The 16901-nt window shown below is 39.6% G+C and overlaps 1 protein-coding gene across 4 annotated transcripts; it reads left to right on the top strand.

The window, feature by feature from the left end:
• Positions 1 to 619: 619 nt before the first annotated feature.
• On the top strand, positions 620 to 15385 carry CKAP2 (cytoskeleton associated protein 2). 4 transcript variants are annotated; one of them, XM_087865165.1, is made up of 10 exons: positions 623 to 773; positions 1502 to 1549; positions 1731 to 1812; positions 7166 to 7244; positions 7361 to 8223; positions 8684 to 8888; positions 10096 to 10266; positions 12019 to 12088; positions 13642 to 13882; positions 15010 to 15385. In XM_087865165.1, the coding sequence occupies exons 1-10, from the start codon at positions 704 to 706 to the stop codon at positions 15263 to 15265; spliced, it is 2085 nt and encodes a 694-aa protein (XP_087721291.1). In that variant the 5' UTR covers positions 623 to 703; the 3' UTR covers positions 15266 to 15385. The 4 variants fall into 4 exon arrangements, with proteins under 4 accessions (XP_045652850.2, XP_045652849.2, XP_087721291.1 ...); XM_045796894.2 differs by lacking the exon at positions 1502 to 1549 and having other exon boundaries at positions 620 to 773; positions 7169 to 7244; XM_045796893.2 differs by lacking the exon at positions 1502 to 1549 and having other exon boundaries at positions 620 to 773.
• Positions 15386 to 16901: the final 1516 nt, after the last annotated feature.

The raw sequence follows: 16901 nt of genomic DNA, 5'->3' as shown, positions 1-16901 counted from the left end.
TCTATCGGTGTCCATGCTTAAAACCCGGCTCAAACAGTTACCTAAAGTGGCTCCTTCTGAGTGCCACTTTAGGGACGATCAGAGCAAACCTTCCTGCATTCCGGTCTGGGCGTACGTTAACCTCCAGGGGGCCTGGAACACGAATCCGGAGGGAAGTCATTGCGTGGGCATAAACAGGATGGACCGCCAAAGGAGAAGTCAGCGTTGTCAGCAGTCCGAGAGTCCCTCTTCCTAGCTGTCATATGGCTATGAAGTCATGTTGGGGGAAGGGAAATACACCTGCTCTCGGTCCAGCAGTCGATGCTTACAGCCTCCTCAGAGAACACGCCCTGGTTTAAAAAGCGCAGCCAAACGGCACTTTTCTAGTCTGCCTTCCTCTACTCACTGTGAGGGTCCAAAGACTAGTCCTATCTGCCACACAGCAGGGACTTGGCAGGCCCACTCCCCCCAGGTCGCAAGCCCAACATTGAACCAGCTGACCAGGTTGGCCAGCCTGGGGACTCAGCTGAGCCGCCCTAACTGAAACTGGCAGACGCACAACCCTCCCCCGAAGCCCAGGCTCCGCCCCTCGGCGCCCATTGGCTCATTCAATTCACGCCGCGCCTTCTACAGCCCAGCGGGCGGCGTGTTCAGTGTGCCGCGGCCTTGGCTTGCGCAGTCCCTCACTGTCAGAGACGAGAGGCATCCCCCTCCGGTAGCAGCCATGAGCACCCCAGCCGTGCCCCAGGACCTGCAGCTGCCCCCGAGCCAGAGGACTCAGCCCGCGTTCAGAGGTGAGGGCCGCGGTGGCGGGAGCGGCGCGACCCGCGGGCGCCTCGTTTGCTCGAGGGGACGGGGGGCGACCGTGGGGGAGGGGGTGGCTCGGACTCATCGACCAGGGCCTCGAGTCCGCCGACCAGCTTCAGCCCTGACCAGCTGGGTGAGATCCCTGGGCAGATCGCTCGGCTTCTCTCAGCCACATCCTCTGCATTAGCGAAATAGACAACCAGAGCGGCGCCCGGTCCGTGGTGTTAGTGTGCGGGGCTGAGTGCCTCACGTGCGGTCGTTACTGGCCGGGCGTGACTCACGGGTGGCGGAGACACGCCTGCGGTGGAGTCCGTTTAGCGAGGGAGGGTGCGCGGCACTCCTGCCCGCCCCGCGGGGTTGGGGACTCGGGACCTGCGGGGGGCGGGGCCGCGCCCCGTTCGAGTGCCGACTGCGCTTGCGCAGGGCGCTCCCGCCTCCTGAGTGGAGAGCGAATTTTTGGGAGAGGTGGGGTTGTCTCTGATGCTTCAAATTTAACACAATCGACTTTACGTAAATTCAGGGTTGGCTGGGTCTTCAGAAATATTATTTCTTTGTCCTGGACATGGAAATGCAATGGAAGAAACTCACACCCGACCCAGTTCTGGTAAATTAGAACTTGGAGTCTAGTGTCTCGACTCTGCTATTTAGTTTCTTAAAGCTTGGCTTTCAGTAACCGTATGCTGAAAATGATGTTCTCCAGATTTTTCACTTTCAGACAAGAGAGAATGTGATTCTTGTGCAGTGATTGTGGGGACCTTTTATGGTAATGATCTCTTAAAAATGGGACTATTTTTCAAAGGCAATACTGAATTGGGAAATTTTCTGTTGTATATCAGATCTGATCTCTAGTAGAACATTTTTCGAAGTACGATGTTCATTTAATGAATATTTATTTGCTGTTATTGTTGTAACAAATGTTGACTTGTTGCTTTTTTGTTGTTTAGAGCAAAGAAGACAAAAACTGAAGGAACATATCTTAAAAAGAAAAACTTTTTTTGCATACAAGCAGGAAAATCACATACCCAGGTGAGGTCAAATTTTCTCATTTCAGATCTGTCGAATTATATCAGAACTGTCTAATAAAAATGTAATGGGAGCCACAATTGTACTGTAATTTAAAATTTTCAGGGTGTCTGGGTGGCTCAGTGGGTTAAGCAACCCACTCTTGATTTTGGCTCAGGTCGGATCTCAGGGTCCTGGGATTGATCCCCACTTCCAGCTCCCCTCTCAAGGCGGCATCTGCTTGTCTTCCTCTCCCTGTGCCCTTCCCCCAGCTGGCTCTTTCTATCTCTTAAATAAATAAATCTTTAAAAAAAATTTCTAGCAGCCACATTTGAGAAGTCTTTTTATTTATATGTATATACATATATATACACTCACATACATATATACATATATTTTTTATTATGTTCAATTAGCGAACATATAGTACATCATTAGTTTTTGATGTAATTATTTATATATATTTTTAAATATATTATTTATTTATTTGAGAGAAAGAGCATGAGCAGGGGGATGGGCAGAGGGAGAGGGACATGCAGACTCCCTGCTGAGCTCAGGGCCTGTGGTGGGGCTCAATCGCAGGACCCTGAGATAATGACCTGAGCTTAACCGACTGAGCCACCCAGGTGCCCCCTGAAAAGACTTTTTAAAAGATGAATTGTAATAACATTTAATCCATATATCCCATGTTATAATTTCAACATGTAATTCTTAAAAGTTATTGAGATATTTTACATCCTTTTTTGGTACTGAGTTTTCAAAATCTTGGTATGTATTTTACACTTTCACACATCAATTTGGACTAGCCACATTTCAAGTGCTCAGTAACTATACCTTCTTGGATAGCTCAGCATTGTTTCCTGTGTAAATTAAATCACACTCTAAGATGAAATAATTAATTTTAAAGCAAAGTGTTTGTATATATCAAAATATTGACTTATGGTTTATGCAGTGCTACAAAGGTCAGTCTTAATTTAGCAAGGTTTTTACTGTGTGTGTGTGTGAGAGAGAGAGAGAGGGAGAGAGGGGGTGAGGCATGGATGGTTATTCTTCAGGAGGTGGCCCTCCCTAAATGTTTAGAGATCATTTGTTTTAGTCTCAACCCTCCATAGGAATATCTTGGTGTTATTTTGTTAAAACTTTATTTTTTATTTTTATTTTTTTAAAGATTTTATTTATTTATTTGACAGTGATAGAGACAGCCAGCGAGAGAGGGAACACAAGCAGGGGGAGTGGGAGAGGAAGAAGCAGGCTCGTAGCGGAAGAGCCTGATGTGGGGCTCAATGCCATAACGCCAGGATCACGCCCTGAGCCGAAGGCAGACGCTTAATGACTGAGCCACCCAGGCGCCCCTGTTAAAACTTTAAAAATAGTACATGGTTGTGGCTGAAACAAAGCCCCATGAAAGTATATAAGGCAGAAGATCAAATGCCCCCTCTAGAAATAACTGTTAGTAACATCCTTTAGGCTTTTTCTGGCTTTCTTTCTTTTTTTTTTTTAAAGATTTTATTTATTTATTCGACAGGATAGAGACAGCCTGCTAGAGAGGGAACACAAGCAGGGGGAGTGGGAGAGGAAGAAGCAGGCTCACAGCGGAGGAGCCTGATGTGGGGCTCGATCCCATAACGCCGGGATCACGCCCTGAGCCGAAGGCAGACGCTCAACCGCTGTGCCACCCAGGCGCCCCTCTTTCTGGCTTTCTAAGAGCATTGGCTTTCGAGTGATAAGGGCTGGACTCTCTAAGTCTGCCACTACAACTGTGTAACCTCAAGGGAGTTACATGGCTTCTTTGAGTCCATTTACTTATATTGAAATGGGATAATAATGTGTGTTTCTTGGGGATCAGATGAGATAATGAATGCATCGTGTTATGCCTGGTATATAGAGAGAGCCCAATAAGCAGTAGCTAGTATTTCATGCTCTCTGAGTGGCTTTACACACAGAGCACTGGTTCTTGAGTTACTCTTACTCCTGGTTTCTGTAGTTTCTCCACACAGTTATTGCTGTGTTTTGTCTTTGTAAATGCTTCATACCCTTCCTCGTGGTTGCAAGTGGTCAGATGGTGCTTATAGTTAGGAGGCAGAGATGATAGACTTGGTGATGGATTAGGTATGGATGGGACATGAAAGAAAGAATGACCCTGAATGTTCCAGATGAAGAGCTACCACTCAATCCAATACCTGACCGTTAATACTATATCCTACTGTGGAGGGGGAAATGTTAGACAAGACATTATTAGGTTGGTTTTCAACTAGAACATAAACAGTAAATTAAGGGGCATATCAAGTTGAATTTAGAGGTTTGATAACTACTATGGTTATGTAAGAGAAAGTCACTATTTTTAGGAAATAAACACAGAAGCATTTAGGGTTTAAAGGTAATCGTGTATATATCTTGACTTCAGAGATTCAGGTAGAAAAAATTGCACGTGCTCCACACATACACATGTTCAGAAACAATGCAAGTGATAATGCAAATGGAATAAAAGGTTAACACTGTGCAGATCTGTGTAAACAGTATATGAATATTCTTTGAACTATATATAATTTTGCAACTTTATGTAAGTTTGGCATTATTTCCAAATTTTAAAAATTCTTTTTAACTTTACATTAATAGGTTACTTTAAATGCTTTGCATTTTCTTTTACAAATCCCACATTTTTTCATTTAAAACAGAAAGATGATCCCAGATTTTTAATTTGTATAATTGAGAGAATAGTGATACCATATATTGAGATGGGGAAGACTGAGGGAGGCATGGGAGAATCAGGAGCTTTGATTTGGGCATGCTAAGTTCGAGGTACCAACAGGACATCCAAGTGGAAATGCCAAATAGTTACATGTCTAAAGGGCTGGGTTGAGATTGGGACCAGAGATTTAAACTTGGGAATTATCGGTTTGTAGATGGTATTTATTTAAAACTTTGAGGTGGGATAAGATTACTAGAGAGTGAGTAAAGAGAATGACTCTCAACTACTTATTTAAACAAGGAATTCAACTGGGCCATGGGATTTATAATACTCTTTTTTTTTTTAATTGTGATGTTTTTTTATTATATTATGTTAGTCACCATACAGTACATCCCTGGTTTCTGATGCAAAGTTCGATGATTCATTAGTTGCGTATAACACCCAGTGCACCATGCAATACGTGCCCTCCTTACTACCCATCACCAGCCTATTCCATTCCCCCACCCGCCTCCCCTCTGAGGCCCTCAGTTTGTTTCTCATAGTCCATAGTCTCTCATGCTTCATTCCCCCTTCTGATTACCCCCCCTTTCTTTATCCCTTTCTTCCCCTACCGATCTTCCCAGTTCTTATGTTCCATAGATGAGAGAAATCGTATGATAATTGTCTTTCTCTGCTTGACTTATTTCATTTAGCATTATCTCCTCCAGTGCCGTCCATGTTGCAGCAAATGTTGAGAACTCGTTCTTTCTGATAGCTGAGTAATATTCCATTGTATATATGGACCACAACTTCTTAATCCAGTCATCTGTTGAAGGGCATCTCGGTTCCTTCCACGATTTAGCTATTGTGGACAATGCTGCTATGAACATTGGGGTGCATATGGCCCTTCCCTTCACTACGTCTGTATCTTTGGGGTAAATACCCAGTAGTGCAATGGCTGGATCATAGGGTAGCTCAATTTTTAACTTTTTAAGGGACTTCCACACTGTTTTCCAGAGTGGCTGTACCAATTTGCATTCCCACCAACAGTGTAAGAGGGATCCCCTTTTTCCACATCCTCTCCAGCAATTGTTGTTTCTTGCCTTGTCAATTTTTGCCATTCTAACTGGCGTAAGGTGGTATCTTAGTGTGGTTTTGATTTGAATTTCCCTGATGGCTAATGATTTTGAACATTTTTTCATGTGTCTGTTAGCCATTTGTATGTCATCATTGGAAAAGTGTCTGTTCATATCTTCTGCCCATTTTATGATTTGTTTATTTGTTTCTCGTGTATTGAGTTTGAGAAGATTTATAATACTCTTATACACAATGGGAAGAAAAGAAAATTCTGAAATTCTTCTGGCTTTACCAAGAAATCTCACAAGTACTATATTTATTCCTTTCAGAAAACACATGTCAACTTAAATATTGTTACTTGAGCAAGAAATTGTTAAATAAACAATCAGAGTTGCAGCTTTTCAAGATTATATCCTTCTATTTTACAGTCTCTAGTGTGGGTATTTTAAGGTGCCTATGCTTAGGAACCTTGTGAGGGCAGTTTTATCATAACAAGACAGAACTTATTTTCATATAACTCTCTATCCTGGACAGGTGAATAAGGTGGATTCTCCTTATCCTGAAATTTTTTTTACCTAGCAGTTAAAAAGGTCAGCGATTGTAAGACTAAGTACTAGGATTCTGTTAGCACAGACAGACAAGGAGGAGACCCTGAGAAGTATAAAACTAAAATAAAAAGGCAGAAGAAAAATTAAAAATTTATTTATTTTTTTAGAGATTTTATTTATTTATTTGAGAGAGAGAGTGAGCAAGAGAGAGAGCATAAGCTGGGGGGGTTGGGGGGTGGGGCAGAGTGAGAAGCAGACTCCCCACTGAGCAGGGAGCCTGACATGGGGGCTCGATCCCAAGACCCTGGGATCATGACCTGAGCTGAAGGCAGATGCTTAACCAACTGAGCCACCCAGGTGCCCCCCAAAATTTAAAACGGAAATGCAGCTTTGAGCCCTAGTTCAGAGGTTAGGAAGAAGAGAGACAGACTTAATAGAAGTGGACCACAAAGGTAGGAGGAAAAGGAGAAGAGCTGGTGGTCAGTAGCATGTGAAGAAAGTGTTGAAAGAAAGAAGAATGGCTGATGGCCAGGAGTTGACTGCCTCTGTTTCCTTTTAGGAGTTTTATGGTTTCAGGTCTTATATTTAGGTTTTAATGCATTTTGAGTTTACTTTTGTGTATGGTGTAAGAAATTAGTCCAGTTTCATTCTTTTGCTTGTGGTTATCCAGATTTCCCCAAACCATTTATTTGAAGAGGGGCTATATTTAAATTTTTTTTGATATAAGTCCTTTACTGAGTACTTAAAACTAACCCAAAAAAATGTTGCTTAATAAAGATTTTGAGGACTTGTTTGAGTGACTAGGAAGAATGGTTTGGAATGAGATTAGCAAGTGTTTACATATTCTATGTGGGGAGGGTGTTAAGATTTTTAAGAAAATATCTCTAAATTCCTCAGCTATCTTGTTTACACTGTTCAGTCACCCTATAATAAAGAAAAAGGACAAATAACTCTCAGCTCCATTCTTGCCTCAATTTAAAATTACAAAGTCAGATGATTGTGAATATTCTCCCATTCCTCCCCGCAAAGAGAAAACTTCCTTGATACATGGTTAAACTTTTTTTTCATTTTTTATTTTTTAAAGTAGTAGAGACCAGAAAGTGATGAATTCTGAGGGCCAGGTCCGCGAAGAGACAAAAGTTCTGAAATTTAAAGCAAAAATGGTAAGATACGGACATAGCCCTTCTAAACTGTCCCTTTCCCCACCCCCCTTTTCCCTACCTAAACTCTTACAGAAATGAGTTCTGAAATACTGATTTGTCTTAAATCACTCTTTTAGGCTGGTAAAGAAAATGTCAGTAGACCTCCTGGGAACAAAAATCATATAACAATGGGAAAAAATTGTATTCCTTTAAGACCTTCTAATGAATCAACCAATTCAACAGTAGCAATCGACACACATAATTTTGAGGATAATAATCAAATGGGACAGTCCGTACCAATTAAAGATGACCCTCCAAGTCAACACATGACATTAAGCCAAGTGTTTCATCTTAAAAACAACAATAAAAAGAAACAAATATCCACAGAAAAACCAAAGCAAGATGCTAACACGTCCAAGAAGCTTGTGCTTGGGTCCTACCGTGGCCAGATTGTTCAGTCTAAGATTAATTCATTTAGAAAGCCCCTACCAGTCAGAGATGAGCGTTCTGCAACAACGAAGAAACCGTCAGCTGCTGTCCCTAAAGCCCCAGAGCCTCCGCCCGCAGACACCCGCAGTGCGACAGTGAGAAGTGATAGAGCCCCAAACGTGGTGACCACCACTAGACTTGGGGGCACCGCATCTCAGGACAGACAGCTGGTACGGCCTCCTATCAGAAGCCACCGCAACAGTGCTCAGGGCGCTGTGAAACAAGGCATCGGGAGAACCACGGCCAATGTTACAATCCGGAAAGGACCTCGGGAGAAAGAATTACTGCAATCAAACGCGGTTTCCTCTAGTGCCAAAACCAGTTCTCAGGATGGAGCGAGAAAGAAGACACTGTCGAGAAGCCTGACCTCTGAAATTGTAGCCAGGCCTGCTGCGCCTTCTAACACCAGACTGATAGAGAAATCAAAAAGCAGTGACCCTCGCAGACACACTATAGCAAAAACAACTATTGATAGATCAGCTCAGCCCAAAGAAACAGCAGAAGAGAGAAAGTAAGTAGATGTAATTTTGGGGGCTTAATTTTCGGTAGAATACCACTTGTGAATTTGGCTTAGCATCTCCCTGAGTGTGTTAGCATTTGTGTGTGTGTGGGGATCCTTGTCTGTCGTATTCAGACCAACTGAACCCAACTGATGCTGTGGAACAGTGAGACCTAAGTTATTATGCTTGAGTATGTTTCATTAGGTCGTTGTAATGTAATCTGAGTCACAGTGCTTAATACAATCGGGAAATATCGTATAACCTCTCCATTTAAAAACACAATCTTGGGGTGCTGGTGCATGTAACGAACATTGATATGTTCAGTATTTCTTTTTCTTCGAACCTGTGAACCTACGTGTGGGCCACGGGTGTGGAACTACTTAAAGACCTGAGTTATTTTTTAACTTCTCTGTCGGACGGAATTCTGTCATCAGTATCACAGTAATGCTTATATCCTGCTTCTAACTCTAGAGCTCGTCTGAGTGAGTGGAAAGCTGGCAAAAGAAAAGTGCTGAAAAGACCTCCCGGCTCAGTGGTTACCCAGCCTGAGCCTGGAGGGCAAAACGAAAACTCAGTCGGGTCCTTTTGGACAACCATGGTAGAGGAAGACGAGCAAAGATTATTTACTGAAAAAGTAAACAAGACATTTTCTGAATGCCTCAACCTGATTAATGAGGTACGGTCCTTATATTTGTGCAGTACTTTATAGTTTGTAAATTCTCTTATAAATATTCTCTTACTAAATTACCTTGTCATTCTTTTGACCACGTAATGTGTTAGTGATGTTATGTAGACTTAATGTTAATTGTGAGATTCTCTTTAGCCTGTAATGGACGGCATTTGCTTTGAGGTCATATAAATATATCAAAGGGATAATTAGGTTTTTTACTTGAATTTCTTTTTTTACTTATAAATATTGTATTCCTTTAAGATGTGTATATAGAATGGGCTGGGGTGGATATTCACTCTGATACTTCTATTTTTTACATTCCTTCAGCATATTCACACATTATTTTTTTCTACTCATTACATATATTACTGAAGACTAACAACATATATTAGTGAGTCATTACCTCAGATTAAATTCAAGTTAACTAAAATATTTGCAAACAAAATTCCATTAATCGAAACAAACATCATCATGGTCTTAAACTTATTGTAGCATTTCACTATTTGGACCAAAGTCCTACAGAGTATAATAACTCCAGAATATTTCCTTTATTTTCTGACTACTTTTTAATCTTGATTTGATCACCCATGCCGTCTAAGATCCATAGCAAGACTGACTATGTGGAGTATGATTTCAGACCTTAATCTGGTCTTCATGAGTGTCTTTAAGCTTTCTGGGATTTTGAAGACCAGTGAAAATTAGGATTGGAGTTTCCCTGATTATATTCTTACTTCTGCTCAGCTGGGGTTTGTCACTGATACTGTGGACGTTCTCTGCCCTACCCTAGCTCTTACTTATATCAACCATTACACATTCATTTTAACCCTAATATCAAGACCTGACAAAGACTGTTTTTAAAAACCTGCAAGCTATTCCCCCTTATAAACATTTGGTAGTTGCAAAAATTCTAAATCAAGTATTGAATCGCATAATATATATAAAAGGATAATCATCATGACCAAGTGAAGTGACAGTCATTTTTGACTAATATTTTTCTCAACTAGTATTTCATTGTTTCCATGCTTTGTACCCATGGCTTCTTGCTAGCCATTCAGAATGAGTTTGGAGTAAGGAAGAGAACACTGAATATTTTTATGAATAATTTTCTATCAACTTTTTCTCTCATCATTGATCTTGATTATAGTACACTTCCTTAATTGTTCATCGTTTAGAGGCTAAAGGATATCACTCACTTCACTTCTTGCTATTTTAGGGGTGCCCAAAAGAAGAAATATTGGTGATACTGAATGACCTGATTAAAAATATTCCAGATGCCAAAAAACTTGTTAAATATTGGATATGCCTTGCACGTATTGAACCACTCACAAGTCCTATTGAAAATATTATCACAATCTATGAGAAAGCTATCCTGGCAGGGGCTCAGGTACGATTAAAACTTACTGATCTTTACTAATACAGTGTAAAGGATTCAGAGTTATTTTGAAGCACATCACAACATAACCTGATAAAATTGTGGTTACGTATGTAGTAGTAATGAATGTTTAAAGGCCACAACAATCATATACCATAAAAGCTGTTTCTCAGCCTTCTAAAACTTGCTCATGAGCTAGTGATAATCAGACCTTAGAAGATGGATATACACTGAAATGTACATTAAAGAAACTTGCTGTGAGAAATATTTTAGCATAACGTCATTTTGCACATTTCCTAGTTAAGAAATCTGGGAAATTGAATTTTTAATATTAAAATTTATTTAATGAATATAAAACAAGTAGAATTAAATTAACTTTTAAAATGTTAGCAGGTCCTGTGGCTTTGTGAAAGAAGTCTTTCACTTGAGCATTTCTTAAATGTTCTCACATTTTTATGCCGTATGTTTGGTCCTGCCCACACATAGAAAATGGCAGTAAACTAGTTTCCCTAACATATTAGTGCCATAGTGCTTTGATACCACACCTCTCCCCTCTTCCTATAAAAGGCTCTGAGTATAGAATAAATTGTATCTCTAGGTTTTTCAGTTCGGCTGGGTTTTTTGTTTTTATGGTCAAATGTTTCTAAAATGCATTTCCTTTTAACCAAGTTTCCCAAAAATGCATTTTGAAGATTATTTACAGAGAGAGTTTTAAAACATTCTTTTCTTTAACCTTTCTTTAAGAAAGGTCTACTCACGTTAGTCACAGCAAAGCCAACAGATGCTACTCGACCTTGCACTTGAATCATAAATCAAATGTTCAGCAGATACTCTCTCAAAGGCTATTATGTGTAACAACACTTTGCTGAAGGGTAATTGTATTTGACAGAATCCGACCTGGAAGGAGGTGTGAGGTTCCCACTACATTGAACCGGAAGGGACATTACTTAAGGCAGCTTAGGGCAGAATAGCTAGCATCCATAACTGGAGACAAGGGCTCACATAGAAAGCAGGGTGTAAAGAGAGAGCAGGGTGTAAAGAGAGAGCTGTGACACTGGAGCAGAAAGTAGAAAACAAGTTAAAATTAGCCAAGAAAATTGAAAGCAGGATGAGTGAGTAGTTCAGGACTACGTTCTAGAACTAAGAATATGAGCCAGAACTTCCCTTTTATATACTATCTCAAGTATGTTGCATTAGCAATCATGGTAGTACAAAGAAACACAGTAGGTACTTATATGTCCTGGCATATAATGGACACTTGGTAAACTGTTGAATTTGAATGAAGGAAACGTTAGGTTGGTAAACCTTGAGCTATTCAGAGATGCACTTAATAGCATGTGAAAAAAATATGTAACCGTGGACTTGAATGTAGGAGAAAAGGAGTAAACTTTATATTAAATTCACTGTACATTTATATTATCAGCTCTTTAATAGATATTAATGTTAGTTTGCTACTTATCCATTAATTTTGTTTATATCAGACAAGCAGTTAAGAGTTACCAGAGGCTTAAGAAAAATTGTGGGGAAATTTTTAATCTGATAATTCTACCCCTTCTGTTCATTTTTATGCTATAAATTGGAAAGAGTCATTTTCAAAAATTCACGTGTCAAAATAAGTATTCTGAGAAAAAAACATGATGTAAGAACCACTGCCTTGTTTTAAAGTGTGAAGAATAATCACTGTTTTAAATAATTTTGACTTGAACAACCTAGTTAATATCTGAGAATATAAAACTTGTATTTTCTTCATTAAAAAAAATTAAGCCTATCGAAGAGATGCGACATGCAATTGCAGACATTCTAACAATGAAGGGTCAAGAAAAAGTGAAATATGGTAAGTTTTTACTTTTCTTCAAGTGAATTGTGATTTTATTAGATTTCTTTGAATTATTTTTCTTTTATCTTTTTAAGCTTTTTAAATTTGTAGGATGTTTCTCTCCTCTTACATCTGTGGACATACCTCTGAGATTCAGTGGTCTTATGTAATGTAAAAATTTTTAATTAGGATGTCTGGTTCAAAACCCAAGTTTATCATTGAGTGTTTGTGAAAGTTACCTTATCTCTCTAGGCCTTAATTCCCTGTGTTAAAAATGAGGCAGTTTGATTAGATGATCTCTAAAATTTTATCTGTTTCATTCTATCATCTGTTCTATGGTCTAGAGAAGCTCATTCAAGAATTCTCTTTGCTGAGGATAGTAGATGTGGGAAGAGATTCATTAGCTGTCATTTACATTATGAAATGTAAACATTTTCTAGACTCAGATATATCCTATAACTGAAACATCTCTTGGTACAAATCTCTAATAATTGCCTAATAGTCAAATCTAGAGGTCTTTTCAGCTTGCTGGATTTATCAAGATGTCTCAAGTATTTCACATTGAGCATGTTTTATTTTGAACTCATTGTCTTCCCTCATTGCTTCCCCATACCATCATCTCTTCCTCCCAAAAACAAAAAGAAAAGAAACTCCTCTGCCATCGAAGATGCCTAAGCAAGAACTGTTAGAAGAGATGCCCCCGATATACCTGCACACTCATTCAGACGTGCACATGCGTTCATTTGTTAAGTCCTAACTTAGAAATAACTCGTAAATTGGGCCCCTCCTTCTCACTGATGCCTGCCTCTCTACCACCCTGCTTAGAGACAACCATAGCCTTGTTTGTCTTCTTATCATCACAGGTCATTCCTTTTCATTCCTCGCCATTCTAAACCATCCTTTATAGTGGTAAAATCTGATTGTATCTCTGTTTCTCCAGTTCTTTTTTTTTTTTTTAACCCAACTTCTTGCATGTAAAGCTCATTATAATCCAGCCCTTTCTATCTTTCTGAACTCATCGCCTCCTCCCCACATTCCCACCTTGCTCCTCACTCTATATTCTAAGCATGCTGGCCCATTAATGTTATCTTAAGAGGTCATTTCCTTCTAAGCTTCATAACCAAGATTGTCTTCCTTGGTCTTATCAAGTACTCGTTTCTCAAGACCCAGCCTAGATGTCGTTTGTGAAGCTTTCCTTAGCCCTCTCCCTGTCCCTCAAGCAAAGGTGGTGGTTCCATTTTATGGGTTCCCATAATCCTTTGTTCTTGCCTCAGCTATATAGAATTTTTCTCATTTTAATTATTTTCGAGCTTGTCTCTTCCATGGAATGTGAACTTAAAGGACAGGGATGGTTTCATTCTTATATCTACACCTATAATCCCAACCCATAGGTGATAGTGAATATTTGTTAGTCGTTGTCCACAGCATTGGCTTAGGAAAAGTCATGGTTAGGAGATGGCAGTTTGGTTCTTCTATTTTGAAAATCTGACCAACTATGAATAACTTTAATGTCTTCTGGTTTGGCTCTTTAACTTTGACCAACAGCTTAATCTCTGAATGTATTTCTATAGGAGAAAATGCTGAGGCCTGTGCAACTAAGGAATGTATCCAAGAAGTCGACAGTGAAGATACAGGTGTTAATCCAGAGTCAGGAAGACCGGAAATGGAGAAGAAACCTAGAAACGTGGTATTTCAAGAAGAGGAAGATGACAAAGCAAAAGATCCAACCAATGATGTTAAAACCCCCAGTACAGAAACCAGGGGAAGTTGCTTAATTAAATATAATGTGTCTACCACACCGTACCTACAAAGGTAAACTTTCAAAATGTAATGTGCTGTGATTTGCTTTTCTGTTTAGGAATAATAAATATGGCATCTAAATATCTTTAGCTTCCAATTAGAAAGGTTTCAAACAAATATCATTGGGACACTCATCTTTATTTATTTTTTATTTTTTTTGTGAGAGAGGGGGCACACAAGTTGGGGGGAAGGGGCAGAGGGGGGGAAGAGAGAGAATCTTAAGCAGGTTCCACACCCAGTGTGGAGCCCTGTGCGGGGCTTGATCTCACAACCCTGATATCATGACCTGAGCCGAAATCAAGAGTTGGATGCTTAACCGACTGCCTGAGCCACCCAGGCACCCCTGGACACTTCACCTTTTAAATACTGTATTTGGGGGGCGCCTGGGTGGCTCAGTCGTTAAGCATCTGCCTTCAGCTCAGGGCGTGATCCCGGCGTTCTGGGATCAAGCCCCACATCAGGCTCCTCTGCTGGGAGCCTGCTTCTTCCTCTCCCACGCCCCCTGCTTGTGTTCCCTCTCTCACTGGCTGTCTCTCTCTGTCAAATAAACAAAATCTTTGAAAATAAATACATACATACATACATACTGTATTTGGGGACGCCTCGGGGGCTCAGTCGGTTAAGCGTCTGCCTTTGGCTCAGGTCATGATCCCGGGGTCCTGGGATTGAGCCCCGCGTCGGGCTCCCTACTCAGCGGCGAGCCTGCTTCGGCCTCTCCTTCCCACTCGTGCTCTCTCTCACTACCTCTGATGCTAGCTCCATCTCTCTCTCTCAAATAAATAAATAAAATCTTTAAAAAACAAATACTGTATTTGCTTTGTTTTTACCGTAAATATTGCCATTTTGTAAAAGAAAACTTTGACATCATTTTACTTTAATGTCTGTTTGTTATTGATAATGGGTTTTGGAATTGAGCAGTTAGCCAATTGTACAGATATTCAAGAATCTACTGAGTACAAACTGTGACAACAAATAAAGAAAAGAATAAGTTCCTAACACAAGGAGCTTTCAGTACCTCTTTTTGTAAAAGGCAGTCACATGGTTGTAACTTACAAGCTATATGATGATAAATGGTGTAAAAGGACAAAGTAAAAATGTTAATGTTTTTTAACTCTGGGAATAATTTTGTGTCTTTTCAGTGTAAAAAAGAAGATACAGTTTGACCACACAGATACTACATTTAAAGAGCTAAAGTTTCTGACACCAGTTAGGCGTTCTCGACGTATTCAAGAGAAGACTTCTAAATTGCCAGATATGTTAAAAGACCATTATCCATGTGTGTCTTCACTGGAGCAGTTAACAGAATTGGGAGGTGAAACCGATGCTTTTGTATGCCGTCCTAATGCAGCACTATGCCCGATGTACTCAGAGACTGGAACAGCACAAGAGAAATAAAGTGATGATGAGGAATAGGGCTTCTATTGTTCCTGGGGTCTTTTGTTTGCTTGTTGTGTATGTCTCTTAGGTGTTGGCCAAGTACCTAAGTATTCACGGCAGTAAGCTCTTTTACTGATGTTCACGGCAGTAAGCTCTTTTACTGATGTTCACGTTATAGCAGGAATTGCCTTCTGTGCAGCACAAAGCTAATCCTACCATGTCAATCTCAGCAGAGGGAGTTTCTAAGAAAGGTAGATTTTGTCAAGTAGTTTACTATGTTCCCTGAATATAAACAGGTTTGATCATAATGTTGACTTGTTCACTTTTAATAGTCTTACATTGTTAGTCCTTAAATATAAGTAATGCTGTGGCAGAAGAGGTGTTCTAGGTAGGATTTAGATATTTGCATGTTCTTAAAACTTACATGTTCTTAAAATTTATAATACACATGCCAGCTTTTAAACAGAATACAGACTTTTTTTGCCTTTCCTTAATTCTGGATCAGTAGGAAAGTCAGTAATTGCAATGTAGAGTGACCCCCTTCAGAAGTGAAGACATGGAAGATTTAGCTTGCTTTTCCACCCAGTTCTTCTTACCCAGGCTGCCGTGGTCTCTTGTGGCCTCTTCACTCTCGCCTTCCATCAGTGCTGGTGAGTCTGTGGTCTCTGCTGGCTTCTTTCTTTTTTATTGTAGCTGAGGTCACCACAAATGATAATTATCTAAATGCCCCATTTCTAAGAGGAAATACTTTGTAGTAAAAAAGAAAAGGTGCCAAACGCAGTGGGTATTTGAAACTTTAAATCTGAGTTTCTTTAGTTCCTTTCGTAACTTGGCTGTCTAAAATGTTAAAACTTTAACTTTCCTCATTTCATTTGATATAGTTGTAGACTATTAGAATGGAATTAGAGAAGGAATATATAATGTCATTCTAATTTAGGTAGTATTTCTAAAATAACTAATATAACTAATATAAAATAAAATCTTTACTGTTAAGTCATGTCCCTTGAAACATGATTGTTATATACAGTAAACCGTTTCTTCTCCCCACACATTAAATATCACCCATAAAATTGTTTTATAAGTCTCCAAACTAATACTTAAATACATCCTCTACCAATTCTACAGTTTCAAAGATTCGAGAGTTTTAAAACTGTGTGTAATATAAATGTGCTTGAAAATCACAGTCTTATGTTCACTCATTCCATTTGTATAATAGCACCTATCTTTGTTCTATTGTCTTATGCTCTAGAAAGGAGTTTTGTTCTTTTATAAACTGTGTTCCTAATATTTATAAATAAATATATCTGTATGGCGATGTTTCAGTGACATTTATTTCAGCAAATATGAAATGCAGTTTAACTAAAGTGAATAAATTTGAGCCTTGCTTTTGAAATACATTATAGTTGGATTTGACTTGGGGTTTTTAATACTTAAATATGTGTTTGATGGTATATTTCCTTTTGAAAAATTTATCAATATATCTAATGATTTACCTTAATTTTTACCTTCATTTTTTTTTTATACTTTGTATGAATGGTGTAAAATATGCCATTTTGAGATAAACTTCAAGCTGGCCTATACTCAGCTTTATAATAAGCATACCACGTGGTTCATTTGGCCATATAGAGTAGCTTGAAATGCCTCAGCGAGAGGG

This window comes from Ursus americanus, chromosome 10 (genome assembly GCF_024610735.1).
Source record: "Ursus americanus isolate L20-20 chromosome 10, mUrsAme1.1.p, whole genome shotgun sequence".
Classification (NCBI taxonomy): domain Eukaryota; kingdom Metazoa; phylum Chordata; class Mammalia; order Carnivora; family Ursidae; genus Ursus; species Ursus americanus.
Note: the sequence above shows the minus strand (reverse complement) of the source record. Positions and strands in the feature narration are given on the sequence as shown.